This window comes from Oratosquilla oratoria, chromosome 14 (genome assembly GCF_046742065.1).
Source record: "Oratosquilla oratoria isolate Oo_2021 chromosome 14, ASM4674206v1, whole genome shotgun sequence".
NCBI lineage: Eukaryota > Metazoa > Arthropoda > Malacostraca > Stomatopoda > Squillidae > Oratosquilla > Oratosquilla oratoria.
In genome coordinates this window covers 27,623,971-27,650,970 of record NC_134790.1, presented here as the reverse complement: position 1 = coordinate 27,650,970, position 27,000 = coordinate 27,623,971, and the positions used below count along the sequence as shown (strand labels likewise).

The window sequence follows — 27,000 nt, the reverse complement described above, 5'->3', positions numbered from 1 at the left end:
CCTTACCAGGGAGGTAGCCAAAGTCAAAAGGTATATACCCACTCCTATCCATTTTATTCCCATCCATTCCACTCCCATCCACCACCCCTTCCTCCCTCTCATCTTAGCTCCTCATGGATGACAGGTCATTCATGTATTCCCTGCCCACTGCCCTGGGTCAAAAGCAATGTAGCAGGACACAGCACACAAAAAAAGAGAGAGACAGAGAGAAATCCTTTTGGGCTGCATCAAAATATCATTCATACATAACCACTCCCTAGAACCCTCCATATCCCCTCCTCCCTTCCTTGGTGTCCTGAGTGCAAGCATACTAATGTGGTTCTTGCTTTTCTTGAAATTTTATTATGAGATTAAAAAATGCAAACTGTCAAAACTAGAGAGCTGATGATATAACTTTTTGTGTCTATTAGGGAGGACAAAGCAACTCATGCAGAGGCTAAGGTGCAGCTTATGAACGAGTACGATGACAAACTGGCTCAAATGCGGCTGAAGACAACAATGGAAATGCGCAGCTCTGATGCTAAGTATGTGGTGTTACATTCTTCTTGTTGCCTATCTTAATTACATTATATTTTTAATGCTTCATTATGTGTCACAATTGGTCTGTTTCTAACTAATGATATGATAGTAGTCTAAGCTGGTTAGATCATCACTGTAACAAATAGGTGATGGATAGGTATGGAATGAGCAGGGGGTGGGTACACACATTGGCTAGTTACCTCCTTTATAAGGCAGTAGAAACCTCTTGATTTATAGATAAATAGGTAATTATGGTAATGGTGGTTGGCCGAGAGGATTCTCTTAGTCATCTCTGTTCATGAGGGGGATGAGGAGAGAGAGGGTTGCTATGTAAATGAAACTGTGGGCATAAACCAACTTAAGTTGTTGGGCTTTGCTGTGGATGTGCTGTGTCTTGCTGCACTGCTTCTGACCTGCATAGTGGGCTAGGGGCAAGGATGGCCCTTCATCCACAAGGAGCTAAGATAAAAGGGGGAAACAAATGGTTGATAGATGGTCAGGGGTGGATGCATGCCGTAGCTGGCTACCTCCCTTAGAAATAAGAAGAGGATTTTTGGTATATAGATGATAGTTATTTTTGATACTGAAGTTATGGGTTGTTTTGTAAAACCAGTGAATAGGTATTATTTATAGTTTTGTTTTGAAATAAGAAATTAGAAGTGGGAAAATATTAGTGGACATTATATTCACAAATATGTTATGAAAAATATTTTCTTTTACTGAGGATGAAGGGTTCCCATGTCCCCCCACTATACTGTGTCATTGCACTACTTTCAACCCAAGCAAGGTGTCAGGGGGCAGGGTGATCCTTCATCCCTAAGTGCTGAGATGGGAGTAGTGGTTGAATGAACTTTGACTTGGTTGACCCCTCATAAGGGGAAAGGGCATTTGGTCCATACATACATATATCATTTGAGCTGCAATGTCTTCAATATGCTTTGGTTTATGTTATAGGATTGCTGAGTTGGAGAAAGAGGTAGAGCAACTAAGGTTGGACAACAATCTAGTAACATCCCAACACAAACAGGCAGAACGGCAGCTGGAGCTGAAGGCACTTCAAATGTCAGATCAGCAGGTAAGTGCTGAAACAGAAACACTGTGATGGGTGAGGGTGTAGTTGTCTTCTGCCATTGTGAATCTTCAATAATTACATAATGGGAGAGATAAAGCATAAGTCTTCAGTAATACTGTTGCCAGCATATAAGGTGCAGTTTCCTTTTGTTGTAAAGAATGAAAAAAATAATCTTGAATCTAATAAGGCCATATTATTAAATAAAAAGTTTGGCAAAGAATGTGTAATGTCCAGCGGTGTAGTAAGTGGCTCTGATATGATCTTTGTTAAGCAATAGACCACAGAGCAACAACACTATGTGTTGGTGGTGATGCTCTCATCAGATAATTTAACCAGATAATTTAACATGAGATTATCATCAGTAAATCAATTCATTGTTGGAAACCGACAACTCCCATCACCATTCTATTATGAACAAAGTGTTTGATTAGTTTCAGTTTTGACACAACACAGTAATATTTGTATCACAATTGCCATTAACACAGCATTGTACAACATAATTTGTCTTCCCCAACAAAACCCCTTTTCAGTAACATAAATTAATTTTTCCCCTCCAAAATACATACATATACCAAGGGCTTTTCCCCCCTTACAAGGGAGGTAGCCAAAGTCAGACACTTAAAGCTACTCCCACCCATTTCATCCCCACAAACTCCACTCCCATTCACCATCCCTCCCTCCCTCTTTTCTTGGATCCTCCTGGATGATGGGTCATCCCTACATCTTGCCCACTACCTTGGGCCAGAAGCAATGCAGCAAGACACAGCACATCCATAGCAAGGCTGCTTCATTTAATCAGTGACCCCCTCTCTGTCCCCTCATGCAGAAAAAGAGAAGACGGGAGAAATCTTTCAGGCTGTGTCAAAATATCATTCACACAATATCTTCTAACCCATCCCACTTACACTCCCTTCCATGCGTCACAGCATCATCCATACACCACCATTCTCCACTCACACCTATCTTCTGTCTTCTCCCTTCCTTTCTCAACTGACATCCCCCTCTTTCCCAATGCCCCTTTTACCCCATCCATCCATCTCATCCTTGGTCACCCCTTCATGTTCTCTTCCTCCACTTCTTCCTTCCACACCTTTTTTAATAATCCTTCTTCACTCATCCGTCCCATGTGTCCAAGCCATCCCAATGCTCTTTCACCAACCTTATCTCCCAACTCCCTTTCCACCTCCGTTCTCCTCCTCACCTCCTCTTTTCACACTCCTACAAAATATATACATACGTATACCAAAGGCTTTTTTCCCCCTTATAAGGGAGGTAGCCAAAAAACAAAAGCATAGAAACCACTCCTCCAAAATACTAGAAAAAAAAAATTCATTGTAAAATAGGGGTGCATCTTATACACTGGCAAATATTATAATTTGTTTTTTATGTATCAAAATTAAACTGAGTCATATATACATAACTGTTTGCATGTGTATATCTTCTAATCGGTTTGATATTATCCCATTTTGTGGAGAAGCAATTGTAGTCACTCAAAATTTTTTTTTTTTTTTTTTTTTTTTTTTTTTCAGGAGGAAAGCAATCTTCTAGTGGGCCAGCTCAGATCATCTGTGGATCAGTTAAGCCAGAAAACGGAAGAACTGCAGACTCAGCTCTCAACAAAGAACACAGAAAATTCAAAGCTGAATGAAAACATAGCAACATTGTATGCATTAAGCTGTTTATGTCTTTGAATAAGTTCAGTAATTATAAGAAGATTAAGAACTTTGTTAGGATGTATATTTGAATGCCGGCTTCAGTAGTTTGGACATATGGGGGGCATGAATGAGGAAGCACACTCATACACACATGGCTCGATGGCACAGTGGTAACATTTTCAACCACTACTCCAGGGCTGGGGGGCTAAAGTCACAGCATTATCCATAGATTGGTCATATATGAGGTCTGAGCTCTCATCTGGGAGGGTAATAGCCATCAATTACGAATCCAACACATGATCCAAGACCATGGTGAATCACACACATATCTACAAATGTATATATATATATACAGATGCTCCTCAACTTACGTTTTAGTTACGTTCCGAACGGCCGAACGTAAGTTGAAAATGAACGTAAGTTGTTACTGTAGTTCTAGTAATGTATGCGTTCATACTGTACTATACATCCATAAATTCTATTACCGTATCTTATAAAACACCCCTAAATCATTAATTATACACATAACATTGTAAAATAATAACATTAATTTCAAATAAATTAAATTCAAGCAACATAAATTGAGATGGTGAAGGAGGAGGGGGAGGAGGAGTAGGCAAGGCACGTTCAGTCTGTCGTTTGAGCCATGTAAAAAATGGACGCAGCGTCATGCGTAAGTATCGTTTGAACTACAGAGAGCGCGCTAAACTAAAAAATTCACTCAAAAAAAATTTTTTACAATTTTTTTTTACAGTCAGCTCAAACGTAAAATCGAAAAAACGTAAAACGAATGAACATAAGTAGAGGAGCGTCTGTATATATATACTTATAAATGAAAAAGATATTTTATGAGAGGGCTGGAGGAAGTGGATAGTTTTAGATACTTGGGTGCAAATGTGGCAGGAAAAGGTGGAGTGAAGGTGGAGGTAGAATGTAGATTGAGAGAAGCGAGTAAATGCCTTGATGGATTAAAAAGTGTAATGAGGAATAGACATTTGGGAATGGATGCTAAGAGGAGACTATATGAAGGAGTGATTGTGCCAACAGCACTGTATGGGGCAGAAACATGGAACATAAGAGAGGAAGAGAGAAGGAGTTTGAATGTGTTTGAGATGAGGTGTCTGAGAAGTATGATGGGGGTTACTAGGCTAGATAGAGTGAGAAATGAGGAGGTGAGGAGGAGAACAGGGGTGGAAAGGGGGTTGGGAGATAGGGTTGATGAAAGAGTATTAGGATGGTTTGGACACATGGAAAGAATGAGTGAAGAAAGACTAGTAAAAGAGGTATGGAAGGCAGATGTGGAGGGAGTGAACATGAAGGGACGTCCTAGGATGAAGTGGATGGACGGGGTGAAGGGGGCTTTGGGGAAGAGGGGATGTCTGTTGAGGAAGGACGGGAGAGGACAGAAGACAGGGGTGAATGGAGAATGGTTGTATATGGATGATGTTGTGATGCATGAGGTGGAATGGGTGGGGGGATGGGGGGTGAGGTAGTATGTGTGAGCAAAATTTGACGCAGCCCAAAGGGATTTCTCCCCGTCTTCTCCTTTATGCATAGGGGGTCGCCGATTTAATGAAGCGGCCTTGCTGTGGATGTGCTGTGTCTTGTGACACTGCTTCTGACCCAGGGCAGTGGACATGGTGCAGGGATGACCCGTCATCCAGTAGGTGCTAAGATGAGAGGGAGGGTGGAGGGGTGTGGAGTTTATTCAGGGATGGAATGGGTGGGAATGATTTTATGCCTTTTCCTTTTTGGCTACCTCCCTTGTAAGGGGGAAAAAGCCTTGGTATATGTATGTGTGTGTATATATGTATATATATATATATATATATATACATACATACATATACATGCATACATATACCAATGGCTTTTTCCCCCTTACACGAAGGGTAGCCAAAAAGAAAAAGGCATAGAAATCACTCCCACCCATTCCATTCCCTACATATGTATATATATATACATATATACACAAACATACATACTAACAAACACAAACACACAAGCAAGCACATCTTGTGGCACAGTGGTTAGAGTTCCTGCCTGCCACTACAGTAGTCCATGTTCAAATCCCACCCAGGACTGAAATAATTTCAATATCACTGTGCTGCAAATTGTTACTCAAACTCTCATGGGCTGGGAGTTGGGTGTGTGTGTGCGTGTAAGGTCACAGCATTGCCCATAGGTCGGTAATATATGAGCTCTGAGCTCTCTTCCAGGAGGGAAATAGCTGTTGATCACAAGTTCAAGTGATTCAAGACCATGGTGAATCACACACATACTTGATGGTGCAATGGTAGAATTCCTGGCTGCCACTACAGTGGTCCGGGTTCGAATCCTGCCCAGGGCTGTAATAATTTCAGTATTGCTGCACTGCAAGTTGTTACTCCAACTCTCGTGGGTGGGGAGTTGGGTGTGCATGTAAGGTCACAGCATTACCCTTAAATCAGTCATATATGAGCTTTGAGTTCTCTTCTAGGAAAGAAATAGGTGTCAATCACGAGTCCAACATGTGATCCAAGACTATGGTGAATCATACACTGTGTGTGTGTCTGTCTGTCTGTCTCTTATCCCTGCACAATCATCTATCCCTCACTTATGCTCTTCTTGTTTCATCTCTTCTTTTTCTTCTCTCTTTTCACTTATAAATGAAAAAGATATTTTATGCTAGTTGATCTTAGTGGAGGAAGGACGGGAGAGGACAGAAGATAGGGGTGAATGGAGAAGGGTTGTGTATAGATGAGGCTGTGATGCATGAGGGGGAGTGGGTGGGGGGATGGGGGGTGAGGAAGTATGTATGAAAAAATTTGACGCAGCCCGAAGGGATTTCTCCCCGTCTTCTCCTTTTCTGCATGAGGGGACGGAGAGGGGGGTTGCCGAATTTATGAAGCAGCCTTGCTGTGGATGTGCTGTGTCTTGCGACACTGCTTCTGACCCAGGGCAGTGGACAGGATGCAGGGATGAACCGTCATCCAGGAGGTGCCAAGATAGGAAGGAGGGTGGAGGGGAGTGGAATATATGGGAAATGAAATTGGTGGGAGTGATTTCTATGCCTTTTTCTTTTTTGGCTACCCCCCGTGTAAGGGGGAAAAAGCCTTTGGTATATGTACAGTATGTATGTATGATCTCAGTGTTGCTTGAAGTAAAGGACTGTATAAATGCATAGCATATATCACTGCTGCTTATATAGAAAACACAATTGAAATTGTGATTAATTGTTATTTATTGGAAATATTTTAATTTAGATATGTTTTTTTTATAATTTACATTATCCATTATAGGAAGGAGCAATTGTCAATTACAAAAGAACAGTTGGATGAATCCCGGGATTATGAGCAACAACTGCGAAAAGAATTAAATACTTTACGATCTCAGACTACAGAAGACATTGAAGCCCTTCAAACCAAGGTGAGTATAACATGCATGAAGGCAGTGATATATAAAGATATATGATATAAAAATATTTGAAAATTCAGTAAACCTTCCCACAATAGGAGCTGCAACCCATGGACTTAAAGTACTCAAAGTTCTCCCACCGCCTTGTACAATAAATGCAACATCTCATTCTTGGCCTTCCTCCCAAAATCTCACCATTCTCTTTTGATTTCCATACTTTTTTTTTTTTTTTTTTAGTTTCTCCTTATTCTTTCCATATGCCCATATATTTTGATTTGTCTGTACAAGTAACGAAAACATTTAAGTGTTTATCTATTTTTTCCTGAAAAAAGGTGGAGAAGCGAGAGACAGAGATGTGTGATATTGGACACAAACTTAGGAAGCGAGAAGTTGATCTCCTGCAGGCACAAACTGATCATGCCCTGGAGCGACAGAAGACACAAGCCATGGAAGCTGAAGCTGCAAGTCTTCATCATCAGGTAAATTGAGATTTGCAGAACATACATATATCAAAGATTCTTTTCTCCTAACAAGGGAGGTAGCCAAAAAATAAAGGCATAAAAACCATTCCCACCCATTCCATTCCCACATACTCCACTCATATTCACCCCACTCCATTCCACTTATCTTGGCTCCTCCTGGATGACAGGTTATCCCTGTATCTTGACCACTGCCCTGGGTCAGAAGCAGTGTCACAAGACAGAGCACATCCATAACAAGGCCACCTCATTAAATCAGTGACCCCCCTCTCTATCCCCTCATGCAGAAAAAGAGAAGACATGGAGAAATCCCTTCAGGCTGCATAATTTTTTTTCACACATACTCCCTCATCCCCCACCCACTCTCTTTCATGCATCACATCATCATCCATACACAACCATTCTTCATTCACCCCTATCTTGTCTTCTCCTGTCCTTCCTCAACAGACATTACCCTCTTTCTCAATACTCCTTTTACCCTATCCATCCATCTCGTCCTTGATCGCCCGCTCATGTTCACTCCTTCTACCTCTGCCTTCCACATCTCTTTTACTAATCTTTATTCATTCTTTCCATGTATCCAAACCATCCCAATACTCTTTCATCAACCTTGTAAGGGGGAAAAAAGCCTTTGGTATATGTATGACATTGGAAAAGGCTTATGACAGGATAGACAGGAAAACAATGTGGGAGGTAGTGCAGATATATGGGATAGGAGGAAAACTGTTAAGAACAGTCAAGAATTTTTACGAGATTAGTAGAGCCTTTTAGAATTAGAAATGGAGAGAGCAAGTGGTTTGAGGTAAAGGTGGGACTCCACTTGGGATGTCATGTCACCATGGCTGTTTAATTTATACATGGATGAGGTGGTGCAAGAGGTAAACACAAGGGTAATGGGCCGGGGATTGGAGATGATTTAAGAATGGATGGGGGGCTGAGGGAGCATGTGTGAATGACATTTTGACGTAACCTGAAGGGATTTCACCCAATCCTTTTTCTGTATGAGAGGACAAGGGGAGTCACCAATTAAATGAAACGGCTTTGCTGTGGATGTGCGTCTTGTTGCATTGCTTCTGACTTAGGGCAGTGGGTAAGATACAGGGATGACCTGTCATCCAGGAGGAGCCAAGGAAAGAGGGAGGGGAGGGACAGTGAATGGGAGTGGAGTATGTGGGGAGGAAATGGGTGGAAGTGGAATTATGCCTTTGACTTTGACTACCTCCCTTGTAAGGGGGAAGAAGCCTTTGGTATATGTATGTATGTAGATATATATATATATATTCATACACACATACATACAAACATACAAGGCATTGAGCAATTTTGTTACCTTTTCAGATCAGCACCTTACAAGATCGTCTCATGAGTATGTATGATGCCAGACGACGAAGGAACAGCAGTGGTGACAGTACCAATAGTAGCCGCTCCCAGCAGCAGCAGCAGCAACAGCAACAGCCTGGGGCAGAGAGCAGCTCAGAGTATGGAAGTTCTCAAAGTTTGGCTGTTGCTGCTGGTGGAGCAGGAGCAAGAGAGGACAGCAGTACTGCCAGACAAGTTCAGGTTACTATTTTGGTTCTCTCTTAAGGTGTTTGTTTATTATTAAATGTATATTTTCCACCTCCTCATTTTCCTTTAGACCATAGTGGTAGGAGAGAAGAATACTGCTACTGTATTCCTCTTTTTATTGTTAAAGGTAAATAAATAGGGCTGGGCAAGGGGACTGAAGACTTTTTTTTTCACAAAGAGTCATCCAAAAGTGTGCATTTTTAATGGAGATTGTGGTCTTTGTGTATATGTGCACTGTCTACACATACTGCATACTTCTTAAACACTATGTCAGACACATTTAACTTCCTCCTCCTTTCGGACTCCCTTAGATTCTAATTCAGTAAATAGAAAAAACAATCATCAAATACCTTATTCACCACAGACTGGACTAAGCTGCAGTGTGGTAGTTTTTGTCACACTACATCTTCAGGCTGAACTCTGGATCTCTCTCTATCAACTTCAGCAGTATTTCTTACACTTTTTCATACATGCAATGCTGACAACCAGTGACTGTACTCCTCTCCCCACCACTCTGATCTAGTGACATTGAAACAACACAGACATCTGTCCAAAGTTTCTTCCCAGAAAGATCTGTGGGCAGTTCTGAGGATTGTTGTCAACCATGGCTGTAGGTTTTCCATTAAGTGAAATTTTAGACAACAATTGATTGATTGATACAGAATTCAATTTATCTTTATCTTGAATCTCAGGTGTTGGAGAGGCAGCTCAAAGCCAGTCATGATCGAGAGGAGCAGGTGCAGCGCCTCCTGCAGCGTAGAAATGAAGAACTGGAAGGAACAAATCAGGTGCTTCAGGGACAGTTATCTGAAAAAGATAATGGTAATATGTGGAACAGTTTAGTGTTGTATGCTGCAGTGGGTGGAGTTGGGTGGGGTGGAGTTTAATGTGGAAGTGAGTCAAAGAGTGGTGGGTGTGATTATGCTTTTTGACTTTGGCTACCTCCATGGTAAGAGGGACAAAGCCCTTAGTATAGGGATGGATGGATGGAGTTAAGAGTAGAGAAATATGTCTTGATGGAATAAAGAGTGTTATGTAAGGTAGGTGTTTTGAAATGAATGCAGGGTAAGGACTGTATGAGGGGATGGTTGTGACTGGGATTGTTGTATGGAGTGAAGATAAGGGATGCAAAGGAGGTAAAGAGAAAGGAACTGGGTATTTATAAGATTGGGAAATGTGATTGGTATTGCAGGAGTGGATAGAGTGAGAAATGGTTAGGTGGGGTAGGGGGTTAGGGATGGGTTATCAGGTGGGGTAGAATGAAAGGTTCTGAGGTGGTTTGGGCATGTGGAAAGGGTGAGTGAGGTGGAGCTGACAGGGAGAGTGGAGAGGGTAGGAGTAAAGTAATGGATGGGGTGGGGTGTGGGTCTTTCTTTAGATGCATGTGGAGTGTCAGTTAGATGGGGATTGGGGCATGCAGGGGATAGTTATAAGTGTGGAGAGATTATAGGTGAATGATCGAGATGGTGTAGCCTAAGGAGGTGTTCTTCTCATTTGCTTAATAATTTATTTTGGGTGGATGAGGTGTAGGGTTACCATATGGTGGGGCAGTGGGGATGGGCCAGCTCCAGCTATCAATTCCAACTGTGGAAGAGCAGGATGTGACTCGCTGCTTTGTTTTTGACCCAAGTAATGTGGTAGAACACAGAGTAACTCATCATCCTGAAGGTGTTTGAATAAGTTTTATCTATGATGTGGATGAAGCAACCCTGCAAGACACAGCCCATCCACAGCAGAGCCAGTAATTGCATTTACATAAAAATAGAGAATATAAGGAAAAATTCCTTCAGGCTGTACACACGGGGTGGGAGACAAAGATGACCCTTCATCCATAAGGAGCTAAGAGGAGAAGGGAACAAATGATGATGGATAGGAGTGAGTGCATTGGGTGGGGGGGTTGCATGTTCTGGCTAGCTACCTTTCCTATAAAGGAGTAGAGACCCTTGATATATGGATAGATAGAAAAAGGAATTATGTGGGTGGGTGCTTTGGCTAGACCAATTCCATTATAAGGAGGAAAGAGTTTGATATATATAAATGTGTATCTTTATTATCATTGTATGGAATGTAAATTCTAAAATCATTTTACAGAATTAACAAGAATTACGGGAAAAGTGGAGCTGCTTGAGAAGCAGTTGGAGTCTCTACTAGGAACTCTGGAAGCAAATAGTACCTTGAGTGATCTCTCCAAGAAAGTAACCTCCCAGCTCAATGGTGTTAAAGAAGACCAAGTTGAGGAACTTGAGAAAGCAAATGATTACTTGTATGAAAGACTGCAGGAAGTTCTTGAGGTGAGAATAGGAAGTGTCATTGTGAAAGAAGGGTTGTTTTAAAATGAAGTCAGAATTAGTTGGGATAAAGTTATGGGTGTAGAATGGGTTAAGGATGGGTGCATACCTTGGCTGGATACCCTCCTTATAAGGAGGAAGAGGCCTTTGTAAGTATGTAAATTTGAAATTTAATGGAGGGTTGCTCTTTGTACATTTATTCAGAAAAATATGTTATTACTGTGTATTGTTGAGTTTTGTGTGTATAATTATTATCAGATTAGGTTTTCTAGGGATACAGGGATAACCCGTCATCCACGAGGGGCTAAGATGAGGGGGGAGAAGGTGGTGGATGGGAGTGGAATGAATGGGAAAAGGTATGTGCCTCTGAATTGACTACCTCCCGTATAAGGGGAAAAAGCCCTTGGTGTACATAGATAAGTTTTTTCTTCGGTAAAATAGTTGTTTTCTATCTATTGCTCATCTGAATTTTTTTTACTGTAATTTTTACATCAGTTTCAATATTTTTCATGTTTATGACAGTTATGTTGTTGGAAAGGGAGTGGAAATATGCCTTTTGAACTTTGGCTACCTCCCTTAAAAGGGGGAAAAAGCCCTTGGTATAAGTACGTATGTATGGCAGTTGTCTTCAGTAAATGATACACACATCTGTCTATCTATCTATATATCAAGGAATTCTTCCCTCCTATAAGGAAAGTAGCCAAGTCAATGGCACACACATATTCCCACTCATTCCACACCCATCCACCACCCTTATTTCCTTCTCATCTTACATACATAAACCAAAAGGCCTATTCTATCTTGTAAAGAGGGTTGGCTAAGTAAGAACTTACACCCACTCTGCACCCGTCCCAAATCCATCCAAAAACCCAATTGTTGTCCCTCCTCTCCTAACATCTCGTGGATGAAGGGTTATTCCTATCTCCTGCACTGTTCAGGTCAAAAGCTTTGCGGCAAGACAGGACTTCAACAGCAGGGCTGGAGTTGGTTTATTCCCATTGCTTCATCATATGATGACCCATCATTTGCCTTTATCCTATCTATCTATAAAATAAACCAAGGGGTTTTTCCCCTTATAAGGGAGGAAGACAATTCAGAGGGCAGGTATTCACGCCCATCCACCATCCTTTCCTATCATTTTAGCTCCTCTGGGGTGAAGTGTCATTTCCGTCACCTACCCACTGCCCTGGGTCAGAAGCAATGCAGCAAGACACAGTACATCCACAGCAATGCCACTTCACTTCATTGGTGCCCCCCCCCCCTCTCCATTCTCTCATGCAGAAAATAGAGAAGATGTGGAGAAATCCCTTTGGGCTGCATTAAAATATCCCCATTATTAACTTAGAAACTTGTAGAACAGACAAGAAGAATGTCCTTTTGTGTTGTCACTTTTTCATCCATTTACAACCACTTTCCAGTGCTCGTCTTCCATGCTTGATGCAACATGAAACATTAAGGGCAGTGGACAAGGTGCAGGGATGACCCGTCGTCCAGGAGGTGCTAAGATAAGAGGGAGGGTGGAGGGGGCTGGAGTGTATTTAGCGATGGAATGGGTGGGAATGGTTTTATGCCTTTTTCTTTTTGGCTACCTCCCTTGTAAGGGGGAAAAAGTCTTGGTATATGTATGTATGTATATATTTCTTGAACTTACTCAAATCTAATCATATTTCAGGAGAATAATCTTCTCCGTCATCAGTTTGATCAAACAACTGAGCAGTTAACCAAACAACAAGAAGAGAGTAAGGCAGCGCGAGATGCTCAAAAAAGCCTCCGAGAGGTAAAGTTTATTTTCTATATAGAAGGGATAGTGATCTTGTCATTCAAAAGAGAAATATGTAATTGTTGTACTACCACTATATTTATGGGTATAGAGAATTTCATTTCCATGTTCTTGTTTATGGATATATGAATACAAAATGTCTTACGCACTCAGTCAGATTATATGTATACCATGTGTGATCCCATCTTGTAGGAGTTACACAAGGAACGTGTACTGTCAGCTGGTGTTCAGCAGAAACTTTCTCTTCTAAAAGTGGACCTGGACTCGGCCAGGTCTTCCCTTAAAGATCAAAGACAAGAGAGGGAACTCAGGGACCTCCTGTACAGAGTTAAGGTATGAGATGTATGTACACATAACTGGCTACTACCTCCAGATCATATGTTAAAAGGTTTTGAGGAGTATTATTGATTTCCCCTACTGTGAGGTGATATAAGTAATATATATTCTTTCTAAAAATTAATCACTTGATTCTGTTGAGAGACAAACTGGACTGGGATCAATGAGAAGTACCTGCTAATATTGGTCCAGAAAGATGTACAGAAAAGAGACTCATCTCCCATCGCTCCATTTTCTAAAATCGATAACTTCCTCACCTCCATGTGGAGGTACAGCCCTGAGGAACTGGCATTTGGTCTTTGGACTGGGCCCAGGATCTCTGGTAACTTCAACTGTATTTCTTCCACCTTATCATGCAAGGAGAGTTGGGAGCCAGTGACTGATCTTCTTTTCAGTTAGTGACAGAATGTTTTGTCACAATCTGAAGGGACTTTGTCCTGTCTTCTCTTTTTCTGCATGAGGGGACAGAGAAGGCGGTTGCTGATTAAATGAAGCAGCTGTGCTATGGCTGTCTTGCTGCATTGCTTCTGACCCAGGGGAATGGGTGGAATACAGGGATGACCTGTCATCCATGAGGAGCTAAGATGAGAGGGAGGAAGGGGTAGTGGAAGGGATTGGAATGGGTGAGAGTGGGTACATACCTTTTTAATTTGGCTTCCTCCCATGTAAGGGGGAAAAATCCTGTGGTATATAGATAGATAGGTAGAGATAGAAACAGTCCCACACTAATACAGCACAGAGAGCTGTCCATAGTTTCTTCACAGAGTCAGAATCAGTGTCACAAGACACAGCACATCCACAGCAAGGCCGCTTCATGTATATGTATCCCTCCAAAACTGGTTATTGTGTTCCCAGTATTTACATGAGGAGCATACCAGGGAAGATGTCATTAGTTGCCACCTCTTCGGGTGGAGGTGAGAGTGTTAATGGTTTTTTAAAATGGGTGGTAGGGAGATGATTCTTGTCTGAAAACATTGTACAAGAATGAGAAAAATGTACTATTGATAGAGGCATCATCTTCGCATGAAGACCACCATTTGCAGGCAATTATTGTCCAGATATGCAATTTGAAACCACTCATTTTCTCACTAGTTCTATAAAGCCTTTTACCTTGTCTGGAAATTTACTTGTTCCAAGAACTTACTCCATTGCATTGTTTCCAACAGCATCATGAATATCAGCCATACTGAATGTGACTAATATTCTTTAAAACTTTTTTCTTTGTCTAAAAATTGACTTGTTCCAAGAACTTATTCTGTTGCATTGTTTCCAACAGCATCATGAATTGGAATCTGCCATAATGAATGTAACTAACGGCAACCTGCTCTCAAGCCCAAGGCAGCTGTCGGGCTCTACAAGCCAATCACTCCCATTCATCAATTCTTCTCGCCCTCAAGATGACTCCCTAGAGTCAAGTTCTGGTGGTCCTTATCACACAGGAAGTCTTGACAATCGGTCCACGAAGTCCTCGGCTCACCGTGACGGTGTGGAACGTCAGGAGGGTGGACAGAGTCATAGTTTGCAAATGTCAGGAACTGTTTCAGAGTCTGAGGCATAAGGACGAGGGTGACCGACATGGGATAAGTAGCAATTTACATTATGCTTAAAAAAATATGAAATGATTGTGAGTATTATTTTTTTCTTTCCTTATCTTTTTTTCTTTCATTCTTTTCTTTTTACAGAAGAAGGATTAAGATTTTTGTATTGTAATTTGAAGTTATTTGTACTGCCAAGAGATAAATCAAGAGGGGTCATTAAATGATGGACCTGGAAGATGAACCTCAGAGAAAGAATTGTCTTCCTGCTGCTCATCTTCAAAACCTCGTGACACCTTCATCCCTATCTGGAGGCGCATCTCCAAGGAACCAATACTCAGTCTCTGAACAAGGCTCAAGATCTCTCTTTATCAGCTTTGACTGTATTTCCTCTACTTTTTCACATAAGGAATGCTGACAGCTGGCAGTTACACCCCTCCTACTACAACTACTACTATAGATTAGTGACGGGAATAACTGCATGCTAATCTAAACCAGACAATAGTCCAATCATTCTGTTGCCCCAGGTCACATTTGTTGGAGACCCATGGCCCCCAGGTAACTGGCAACAATCTCTTCCCTGGCCCACATGGCATTCATGTAGGATATAGTATATTGAAATAAACACCATCTGAGGACAAAGCCTTTATTAGTATGACATTTCACCATTTGTCACAGCTTTTTCAAGTATATAGTCGTAATACACATGACTGAGATTAAATAGGAGGAACAGGGGGAGGGAGGGCAGAAGAAAGGGAGGGGAAGGGTGGTCACTGAATACTAGGAAAGGTTAAGAAATAAACCAAATGTCTGGGAACAGGAAAGGTTAAGAAAAAGATGGAACAATTGGCTGGGTGAAGGACATTAGTTCACAACTGAGGAACAAAAGGAAGAAGAAAATAAGAAGCAGCCATCATACAAGGAACCAACACAATTCAACAAAATAGGGGCATGTTCACTATCTAAACCCACCTGATTCCTTTAATGCCCATTGGCAACAAAATTTTATGCTATGCCTAGTTGTCTTCCTAACTCCCTTTTGCCTCTCAAGGTCGTCCATCCTCAGTAGACTGCTCACCCTTATTTTCTTCTTCTTTCTGTCCCTCAATTGTGAGCTAATGTCCTTCACCCAGCCAATTGTTCCATCTTATCCTTAACCTTTCCTGTTCCCAGACATTTGGTCCACCTTCTTAACCTTTCCTAGTATTCAGTGCCCCCCTCCCTACCTCCCTCGCTGCCCCTATTCTCCCCGTTCTTCTTATTTAATTTCAGTCGTGTATTACGACTATATACTTGAAAAAGCTGTAACAAGCAAAACGTCGTACTAATAAAGGCTCCGTCCTCACATTTGGTGTTCATTTCGATAGACATGTCGGCAACTGCCACTGTCTGGATAGGGTGAGAATAGGTCATTATAGGATGAGGTGTTCAGTATCTTCCGTGTTGTGATTACACCTATGGCAACTTAAATCTGTGGCCAGGGTGATTCTGTGTTAATACTTCTTTAGTGCTGGGTGGTGACTTGACCACAGTCATACCATAGGGGTTCTTGTCCACCAGGCGAGTGATAGCTCAATTGGGTCAATGTATGGGGGAGTGTGATACAGAACTTGGTTTGGGGGTGGGTGTTGGAGCACCTGCACTTTGACTTGATACACCCTTGCATGGATATCCTTTGGGTACTAGTGGGAGGCTCTTGTAGTTAGTTGCATAGTGTAATGCTAGGGTTGTTCCCTTGCTGTATCCAGTGAGAAGGATGGGTGTGATCAGAGTCTCTTCCATGAAACTGTGTGTCTGTTGACTGTGTTCAACATTTTTTCCCAGAGGTGTCTGTGAATGTGGGAGAGCCCAGGTTCATTGCAAACCATTGTGAAGTTTTTGGTTCTCAGTCATACTTACATACTAATGGGTCTTTTTCCCCTTTGTAGGAAGTGACTAGGTCAAAGCATACACTCATACCACCCCCATCCAACACCAAAATGATAATAATTGTTGCCACAAGTTTCACTAACCATAAACTTGCAGCTACACAATGGCTGGTAGCCAGCCTTGGACCTTTCTATAGATCTTCTGGGTGAGAAACTTTGGACTTGTCTGCGTTGTATTAATGTAGGACAGTTCCTACTCCGTATAGTAGTAGGAGGAGGAGAACAGTGACCAGATGTCAGCTTTCTACATGTGAAACAGTGGAGGGAATACACTCAAAGCTGATAAAGTGAGATCTTGGCCTTTGTTTGGAGACCAAGCATCAGTCCTTTAAGGCTGCACCTCCAAATTTAGGTGCAAGTGTTACATACATATACCAAAGGCTTTTTCCCCCTACACGGGGGGTAGCCAAAAAGAAAAAGGCATAGAAACCACTCCCACCCATTCCATTTCCTATACATTCCACTCCCCTCCACCCTCCTCCCTCCCTCCCCATCTTGCAAGGTGCAAATGTTAATAGGTTTTAATGATGGGTAACACAGAGACCATTCTCTATGGTGTCCATCTGATAGGACCCTCACTTGCAGTATGCAGCATTGGTCCCAATAATTGGACTAAATACAAAAATCATAAAGTATAGCAAAAGGGATTCAAGGGAACCACATAATGGAGTTAACCTTTCATTGTATAGAAATTTTCTTTAGCTGAATAAAACTGACACTACAAGTTTAAAATTCAGTGGAAGGAATAATGATTCACTTGAACATCATGAAAACTCAAATAATTTAAAACAAAACATGAAGATAGAATTGTAGTTGTATAGAATGTAATGGAAAATATTTTAAGAAAAGAATTAAAGGAATTAAGATTTATATTTACCTTTATATTAGATTTGAAATACTGAATTATGTATTATGCTGTAATAAGTACAATAATTGACCAGGACATTGGTACAATATCTTTTGTGTGTAGTATAATTTAATAGGAGATTAACTTTGATCTACACTTATGGTTCTCTCGTTTTCAATTTTTTTCTGGATTTATTTTGTGTAATGCACATTTTTCATTGTGCAGTATATACTTTGATGTATTTCCTATGAGTGTGTGCATCTTGTACCACATATTTTGTATTTACATCAGTATGTTGTATCCACAAGTTTTCTATTCATTGTGGATTTCTATCATATTCCAAGATTTCATTGTTGTCCATCTTTATAGCTTTTCTACTTGATGATGATAGTCGTGTCTTGCCAGAAGCTTTTTGTCCTATAGTGGCCAATACTTCTTCCATTACTCTTTTGACATCGTATATTCTCCTTCAACCTGTTCCTCTTACCCACGTTCTAATACCATCCTAAAGGGTTTTTGTTAACTTAGCTCCTTGGTGAGGCCCACACACCAAAGCTTTTGTGCAATATTTGATATCGCAAGACAGATGTACCTGTCACTTTGAATGCAGTACACTTTTGGTGCACAAGCCCAGTAATTCTTATATAGTTTGGCTTATAATTCATGGATGTAGCATACTTCAACTCAATCAGTTGTTACCTCAAGTTTTGCTGACAAAACCCACAGCCCAACAGCAGCAGGCAATGGTCCTTAAGCCCTCCCACAGGGATGAAACTTTGGACAGATGTCTACGCTGTAATAGTGAGGGATTGTTTCTGTGTCACAGAGTGAAAGTAGTTGGAGAAGGGGAGTATTCTCCAGTTGTCAGCTTTCCTTGTGTTTAATGGTGGAGGTGATACATATGAAATTGATAAAGATCTTGGGGCTTGTCTGGATCCGAAGTGTCATCCACCTCCAATTGGAAGTCAGGAAGTTGATGGGAGCTGAAGATGGGTGGCAGGGAGGTGACTCTCTCTGACGTCCTTCTTGCAGGACCACCTTGTGTAGGTACCCATTGTTGATCCCTGTAGTATATTTAAAAAGAGCTATCGGTCACATATTCCACAAGGCAGTTGCTTACATATTATCTTCAGATATATGAATTCACTTCTCCAACATACTTTCGCCACCACCCATTTCATAGCTCCACTACACTAGTAATGCTTATTTTAAGAAACTAGTATTTTGTGTTGACTCATGTTTTTTCCTGTGTAGACAGGTATGTATTAGATTCAGGTAGTATCATAAAGTAACTTACTTTAGAAGAACATTTACTAATATCTCTGCAGTTCTTCACTCATTAATCTTTTTTGCACTTTTATTATGGTTAGCTAAGATATTGCACAGAATTTAAAGCATAGTTGTATTCCAACATTTTTTTCACACTTTGTTTTGTGTCTAGAAACTGTAGTTATATGTATTTAGTCTTGTAGCACTCAATAATAGTCAAACTCTTGCTATCACAGTTATGGATACATCATCAAGCTGATCATGATCATATATCATCAGTTACAGTTGAAAAGACAAAGAAAAACTTCCTTTAGAGAAGAGGTAGCCATTGTAGCAACCAAACTTACCAATAGCATAAAGAAACAAGAGATGGATTTGTAATTAAAAAGGAAGAGAAAAGAAAGTCGGAAGAAAAAAGGTATCATACTGAAAGTTAAAAAGGAAGTATACATGTTATATGGTTTCATATGTACCAAAGGCATTTTCTCTTTAATGAAGGGGATAGCCAAATGACAACACCCACCCACATCAGAAATAGACTAAATCCCATTTCACCCTTTCCTCCCACCTCAGAACCTCGGGAATGAAGGGTCTCACTGTTGTCCATCACACTGTGTAGTTCAAAAACAATGTAGTTAAATACAGCTCTTCCACAGCAGGATCTAAAGACCAAAGCTGGTTTACCTTCACCAATTCACCATAGGGTGATCACCTCGGCAGACACTCCATGTGCATCTACATCCCCCTTCACGCCATCTAATTTGTGGTTTTCCTCTTCAACTCGCTCTGTTGTTCCTGCCTTCCTCACTCTCTTTGCTAGTCAGTCCTGGTTCATTCTTCCCATATGTCCAAACCCTCATAACATTATGGTGTACCCCACCTTCCTTTCAACATGTCTTCTCTGCTGCACTTCCACATTTCTCATTCTGTCCATTCTTGAAACACTTATTGTATTTCTTAAACATACACATACCAAAATGCCCTTTCTCCTATGTAAAGGAGGTGGCTTAGTCTGGGCAGACCCTACCCATCACCCATCCCATGCCCAACACCTGTTTATTAACCCTTCTACCTTAATTCTTTTGGATGAAAGGTCATCCCTGTCTCCTGCCAACTACTCGGGTAGTTTGTTTATAAGAAACAAAATTGGAAACAGGATCTACCAAATAAAATTTTGTGAATGAATGGTAGACAGTGAGCAAGATAAATGTTGAGTTCTAAACTTCATAAGATCTTTAGTATGAACTATAAGGTCTTGCAGATAAGTGAACTTAGAAGTATTATGAACACATTTATGAAAGTAAAAAATAAATTATAAAAGCTGTACAGTAGGAAAAGCATAGAACTAAATGACACATTGAGTTGAGTACTAAATATGTGCTGTATATTGATCATAGAAATTGTAGGAGCTCATAAGATGTAGGAAAGTTCTCATGTAAACAAGATGAGGCAAACATTATGCCTGTTTACAAGAAAGGCAATAGGAAGCACTGTTCCAACTACAGAGCAGTTATGTTTACAAATGCACCTTGTTGAATTTTACTGAGATACATATTATTCCTTGAATTGTCTCTTCATTCAAAGTGTAAACATTTATTACATTGAACTCTGAAACTTTTGGGATGCCTTCATCCCATTACTAACTTGTTCAATGAAAAGGGATACCAAGGTTGAAGTGGCAGGTTTGAATAGGAAGAAGTGAAAGGGATGAGTGTGATTGGGGTGAAACGAGGAGGGATGTTTTTGTCCTACATCAAGCTACCTTGCTTTGTGGGTAGAGGCATAGTAGTTAAAAAAGAAAGAAAAAAATGTAGCCATCTCCCCCTTACAAGAGAACTGGCCAAATGAAAACACACACTCATATACACACATGGCTTGCTGGCATAGTGGCACAGCACTCAACTGCTTATTCAGCAGTCTGAGTTTAAGTTCCTGCCCAGGCCTGAAAAGCATCAATGTACTGCAAACTAGCACTCTAGCTCTGGTGGGCAAGGAGTTGGAGTAAGGTTGCAAAAATACCCATAAATTGGGCAATATTTGAGCTCTCATTTGGAAGGCTCATTGCTGTTGATCATGAATCCAACACATGATCCAAGACTGGTAAATGACTGACACACACACACACACACACACACGCACACAAAAATTGGAGAGTAGGAGACAGGATCCAATGAGCATTGCTCCTTTCCTCTATAATACAATCAGGTAAATACACACAAACACAAGCATAAACACACACATCTCAACATCTTGATTGTAAAGGATTACCCTGTCTGACTCCATGCTGCTTAGTTCAGAAGCAGTGCGGTGAGGCACATCTTTTCCATACGTAAATGTGACCATCACCTTAGGTCAAAGGAATGAATCTGCCACTGGTTGTATCAACAACTTTGAATTGTATTTCTTGCAACTGTAAGAAGAATTATTCTCTGCTTCAGCACTAGGTGATATTATGAAGAATTATTCTCCGCTTCAGCACTAGGTTTTATTATGAAGGATTATTGTCTGCTTCAGCACTAGGTTTTATTACAAAAAATTATTGTCTGCTTCAGCATTAGGTTTTATCATGAAGAATTATTCTCTGCTTCAGAACTATGTTTCATTACAAATAATTATTCTGCTTCAGCACTAGGTTTTATTAAAGAATTATTCTCTGCTTCAGCACTAGGTTTTATGGCACTAAGCTGAGGTAAAGTTTACAAAGTACCTACAAATTTTGCTGATACATGATGTTGTGCTGTATATTAAGGAAGTTTAACTTCAGTGGTATTGCTCCTTATTAATACTTCCTCCCATCTATTCACTCTTATAGATCTCATTGAAATGTATAAGTATGTGGTTGAATGAAAGGAAGTATTATCAAGGCTTATGTAGGTAAATATGAGAATAAGATGGTTGATGTGGGTTCTCATGAGTTCAATCAATCAGTCAGGTGTTGCCTCGAGTTTCGCTAATCAGAAAGCCCACAGTGGCTGACAATGGTGTGTGGCCCTGATAGTGAAAGGAGGAAAAAAGTTTTGGAATGATTTAAACAAGTGTAAAGAGAGATTTGGGATGAATGTGAATGTAATAATGATGGGGGATTGAGTAGGAGATAAGCCAGTGGATGGTGCACTAAGAAAACACAGAAAACACTTGGGAACAGAAACCAGTCACCCCAGAAACAACCACCATCCAGAAGACACAGAGCACCTTATTCTACACCATCTTACTTTCACTCATTCTAAACAGCAACACAAAATCTCTTCAGTTATTGACTTCGAGCTTAATTGATGGCTGTGGCCAGTTGTCTAGGAGCAATGTCTTTCCCTCTTGAAGAGAACTGGGCAATGGATTGAATTCAAGAATGGATAGAGCAAGAAAAGTGGACATGAAAGAAAGAATAGATGGTGGAAGAAAACTGTCTGATATGGCAGAACAGAGAATGCTGAGGTGTTTTAGGCATGTGGAAAGAATGAATGAGGACCAGCTCGCAGACAGTATGGAAAGCAGAAGGAAGTGGAGTAAGTCAAAGAAGAAGACCTAGAATGAAATGGATATATGTTGTGGAAAAAGTTTTAAATGTTTGTGGTATGGTACATCATTAGAGCAGAGGAGAGAATACACGAGATAGAAATATGTGAAAAGAAGTAAATGGATGAATAGAAATGACCCAAAGGGATGTTCTTCTCCACATCAGCTCTGTTGTTGTGGAAAGAGTGGGTGTTGAGTGGGGTTCCCACATGATGAAGCCATAGTGATAAACCAGCTTTGGCTGTTAAACCCTACTGTAGATGAACTGGGCTTTGTTGCATTGTGTTTGACCCACGTAATGAGGTAGGGGTTGCGCAGTGAACCTTCATCCCCAAGGTGCTAACTTGAGTTGGGGTAGTGTGAGTGAGGCTTTTGGTGATTTTGTGTGTGCTTTGACTCAGGCACTCCCTTATAAGGAAGGATTTAGACCTTTATGATAATTGGTCTTCAGGGACCGGTGACAGGTATCTGCAGAGACCAGTGGTGGTTACCTCCATGTGGGTATCCTGTAAGATGCTGCTGCCCATCTTCAAAACCTGTCAACCTCCTCACCACCATCAGGAGAGGCTGATACTCAGTCCAAGACCAAGACCAAGACTCAGACCAAGATTTCTCTCTATCAGCTTCAACTGTATATCTTACAGTTTTTCACACATGGAGAGCTCACAACTAATCACTGCTCCTTTTTTCTAACCACTTATCAGTTGGTGACATAGAAACGGTCCCACACTACTACAACACAGACAACAGTCCAAAGGTTCTTCCTGGAGAGATCCGTGGGAGGGTCTGAGGACCGTTGCCAGTTACTGTGGGGCTGCAGGTTTTACACTTGGTGAAACTTGGCAACTATTGATTAATTGATGCCTCAAATTTTACTAATTGGAAACCTGCAGTGCCACAGCAGCTTACACCAGTCCAAGGTCCATCCCAAATGTTGAACTATGTTGTCTGTGTCGCTTTAGTGTGGGGCTTTCTGTATTACTAACTTAGAGTGGCAAGAGAAGGGGAGCAGTTAGTTGTCACCTCCCCTTATGTGAAAAAAGCAGAGGTAAGACAGTTAAAGCTGATAGAGATCTTGGGGACAATCTGAAGACGGAGTATCAGCCCTCAGGGCGAGATGGACGTGAAAGCCTTGACAGGCTTTGAGGATATGTTGAAAGGAGATAATTCTCTCTGACATCTATATGCAGGACCAGCAGCTGCAGGTACCTGTCATTGGTCCATGAAGACTCTATCTATTTACTAAAGGCATTTTTTTCTCCTTGCAAAGGGGGGTGGCCAAGTCAAAGCACACACCCACACCAGAACAAATAAAACCCAGTCAACAACCTTACATTTCAGCAACTTGGTGATGGAGGGTTATCCTGTCCCCAGCCACATTGCTTTGGCAAAAAGTAATGCAGCAAGGTACAGCTCTTCCGCAGCAGGACCTGAAAACCAAAGCTAGTTGACCTATTTCTGCACTAAACAGTGATGCTCCTCCTTATCCACACATCAGTGAATGAATATATATATATATATATATATATATATATATATATATATATATATATATATATATATATATGAAATACTGCTCTTTCATATATATATTTTTTGTGTGGATGTTTATATCATGAAGAAGACTTCTACATTAAAAGCTTTACAAGAGATGTTAGAAAGATCCAACTGCTATTGTTAGGAGAAATACCATATAGGGAAATAGTGCTTGAAACTGTGATTAGATGTTCAGAACTGATATACAGTGATGCTTCATGGTTAGTTAGATGACTGAACAGTGTTGGTATTATGTTGGCCACTTATGTATAGTTGATGAATGTATTAAGACCTCACTTGCAACCACAAATTCCAAATTATGTTCTTGTATACTAAATCATTATGCTACATAAGTGGAACAAGGCTAAATGCAGGATCACAGATACTGCCTAGTTCTACAGTAACACCCAAAGCTACAGTTTTGATAACTCAAAATAGGGCTGCTTGCATAGTTACATTGTGGGAAGTTGTAACACACACTTGTAGCGGCAAATGTTTGATAGGTCTAAGCCTTAGTCACAACTGCTCAATGATCTCATGCAGCAATTACTATTTTAGATAGGCTTCTTGTGTTCAGCATCAGATTTTAGGAAGAGTATGTCTGTTGCATATATGCTCAACAAAACAAAAGATGCCAGGTTTGCCTTTCGCACAACCCTTAAGACGGGTGTTTATAGGCCTGTTTATAGTTCAGCTACAGAGTTTCAGCCATTAAATGGGCACAATAGCTTCAAAAACAAATTCTAGAGAAGCTTAATGCACGCACAACCAGAGGTAGTCACAAATGCTTGATAGGCTTGCCTCAAACACTGGCACAATATTAAATAAGACTGACACAACCACTATTATTTAGCTAGTTGGCCTACCATAGTTGCACATCATGTGCTACACTAAGTGAACAGACCCAAAGATATAACATTTAGATGTCCCCATTTACATAGTTTTCATGCTACGTACTATAGGTTGAGTATTCCATTTTATTTTTACCAAACTGTATGTTCATATTCATTTTAAACATATTCTGCAAGCATTATCAGCATATCGTTACATGCTCTTTCAATACAGAATCAAGAGCTACATAATTTATATCTTTATGAGCCATGTTGAAATTAACATATATTACTAAAAAAAAAAATGTTCCGAAACCATCAACTGAAAGTGAAATGTTATTTTGTGCTCTGAGTTAGATTTATTAAGTTATGTTTTTATATTCCATTTTCTGAATTAGATTATTACTAGGTGCATATAATTTAGTCTTTTGTTTTGTTATTCTGTTTCTTGTTCATGCTTTTTTATTATTGTATTTGAACAATATATATATTTTTCTTTCTCTTCCCTCCCCTCTCATTTTCTTCTTTTATATTTTCTCTTTTAAGGTTGTGAAAATCCAAAGTAGAATGACTGTAGGTTGTCATATTCAAATCTATAAATGTATTGCATATATCCAAAACTATCTCCAATGCAGTGTTCAGTCACAATGAAGACATTCATCAAATAAAAATAAATACTGTAAAGAAAAGAAGTATGGATATTAAAAAAATATATCTTTCATTAGCTATGACATGACCACTGATGAAATGAATAATGTTTTAAAGCCTAGTGCAGCTATGGGTTGTGGTTAAAAATTTAAGCCTCATGATTTTATTTATCATCATCATTGTCATCATCATCATCATCATCCCCACCTCTATATAGTCAACCATGAAGTCAGTGTATGCTTTGACATAACTACACCTATACAGAGGAAAGAGGACCCTTAGTTTGTGTATACAAAGGCCATGATCATCTTGTAAAGGAATGACCGAGTCAAAGTATACATCCACTCCCATCTTACCACCATGAGAATGAGGCACAGTTTTGTATTTGATCTCTATTTACTTTATCAAAATTGTAACATGAGATCTGATTACAAACTAAGGCAATTAATATTTTTTATTCAAGTTGTATGATGTATATTGTGTAGTGCTATGAAAGTCAAAAGGTAAAAAAAACAACCAGAACTATAAATGTGGCAAGATATATCTATTCCCTTGAATGTATTATCATTTCATTCCATGTAGAATGTCAAAGTCTACTGTTGCTCATTGGTGTGTGTGTGTGTGTGTATATATATATATATATATGTGTGTATATATATACATATATATATATATATATATATATATATATATATATATATATATATATATATATATATATATATATATAGGGGTACATCAAACCTTGAACTGAATTAATTCCTGAAGATCATTCCAGTTCTAAAAAATTTAAATTCCAAAGCCTTTAATGTTCTTTGAATTTGAACATTAATGTAACACAGAGTACATCCAATAGAGTTATTATTTTTTACATTTTGATTCTTAGAAAATGATTATAAAGTCTTCCAGGATGTTCTCTTTTTATTGAAGCATACTGCACATAAATGCAGTACTGTATGATACATCTTTGTGCTTGAGTTCTAAAGAAGTTCAGCTTTTAGGGCAAATTTTTCTCTCAAGAAAATAAAATAAAGAAAAAATATGTATATATATGTAATACTGTAATAGCAATAAATTTAATTCTAACATGTTCACATGAAGAAATACATTTTTCCATATAGATGTATAAATACATGGAATAGCTTAGAAGGTGATATAACCCAAGCTCAAACAATACACGAGTTCAAATGTAAATACGATAATTGGAAATCAAAGATATAGATTAAGCTGGAACCATACATGAATTTGAGTCTAGGTATGTTAGAAAATTAGAGAATAGGAGATAGGATCCAACAAGTGTTGTTCCTTTCCTGTACATGACAATTAGGTAAATACATGTTCAACCTTGTGTTCAAGGTCTGAGGTACCACTGCATGTATTGTGTGGGTGTGCATATACTCTATACATACATACATACATATATACTGTATATATACATGTGTGTGTTTTCACTTTTTCATTTCATGGAATGGAGATAGTTTTATATTTGAAAAATATCAATTATTGCCACCATTTACTGATGATTATCTGTAATTTTTTTCTGCTTGTTCTTTTTTTTCTGTTTATTCTTGTTATTAAGTACCAGCTCTTTCTGTATGATGGTACAGGCAACAACAGGATACATATTTTTGGCTATTGAAAGACCAAATGAGAAATGTAGTTTGTTCATATTAACAAACTAAATAGTTGCTTTTTCAGATGCAAAGATGGAGGAACTGGTTGTGTATCTCTGTTTATTACCAAAGATATTTTTTCCCATAAATATCACAACAGAACAGTTATATTATTTTCCTGGGAACTGTC

General features: G+C 39.8%; 1 protein-coding gene across 7 annotated transcripts in view; it reads left to right on the top strand.

Annotated features, from left to right (window-relative positions):
* LOC143032825 (uncharacterized) overlaps positions 1 to 26,972 on the top strand; it is a 39,566-nt gene extending 12,594 nt beyond the window's left edge. For 6 of the 7 annotated variants that reach the window (XM_076197921.1, XM_076197915.1, XM_076197922.1 and 3 more), the window contains 11 exons: positions 411 to 524; positions 1,474 to 1,594; positions 3,121 to 3,254; positions 6,528 to 6,654; positions 6,975 to 7,121; positions 8,460 to 8,681; positions 9,380 to 9,509; positions 10,779 to 10,978; positions 12,648 to 12,752; positions 12,948 to 13,088; positions 14,368 to 26,972. In XM_076197921.1, coding sequence (XP_076054036.1) covers positions 411 to 524; positions 1,474 to 1,594; positions 3,121 to 3,254; positions 6,528 to 6,654; positions 6,975 to 7,121; positions 8,460 to 8,681; positions 9,380 to 9,509; positions 10,779 to 10,978; positions 12,648 to 12,752; positions 12,948 to 13,088; positions 14,368 to 14,649 — 1,723 coding nt within the window. In that variant the 3' untranslated portion in view covers positions 14,650 to 26,972. Of the gene's footprint in view, positions 1 to 410; positions 525 to 1,473; positions 1,595 to 3,120; positions 3,255 to 6,527; positions 6,655 to 6,974; positions 7,122 to 8,459; positions 8,682 to 9,379; positions 9,510 to 10,778; positions 10,979 to 12,647; positions 12,753 to 12,947; positions 13,098 to 14,367 lie in introns of all 7 variants that reach the window. The other variant, XM_076197920.1, reaches the window with a different exon arrangement.
* The last annotated feature ends 28 nt before the right edge of the window (positions 26,973 to 27,000 follow it).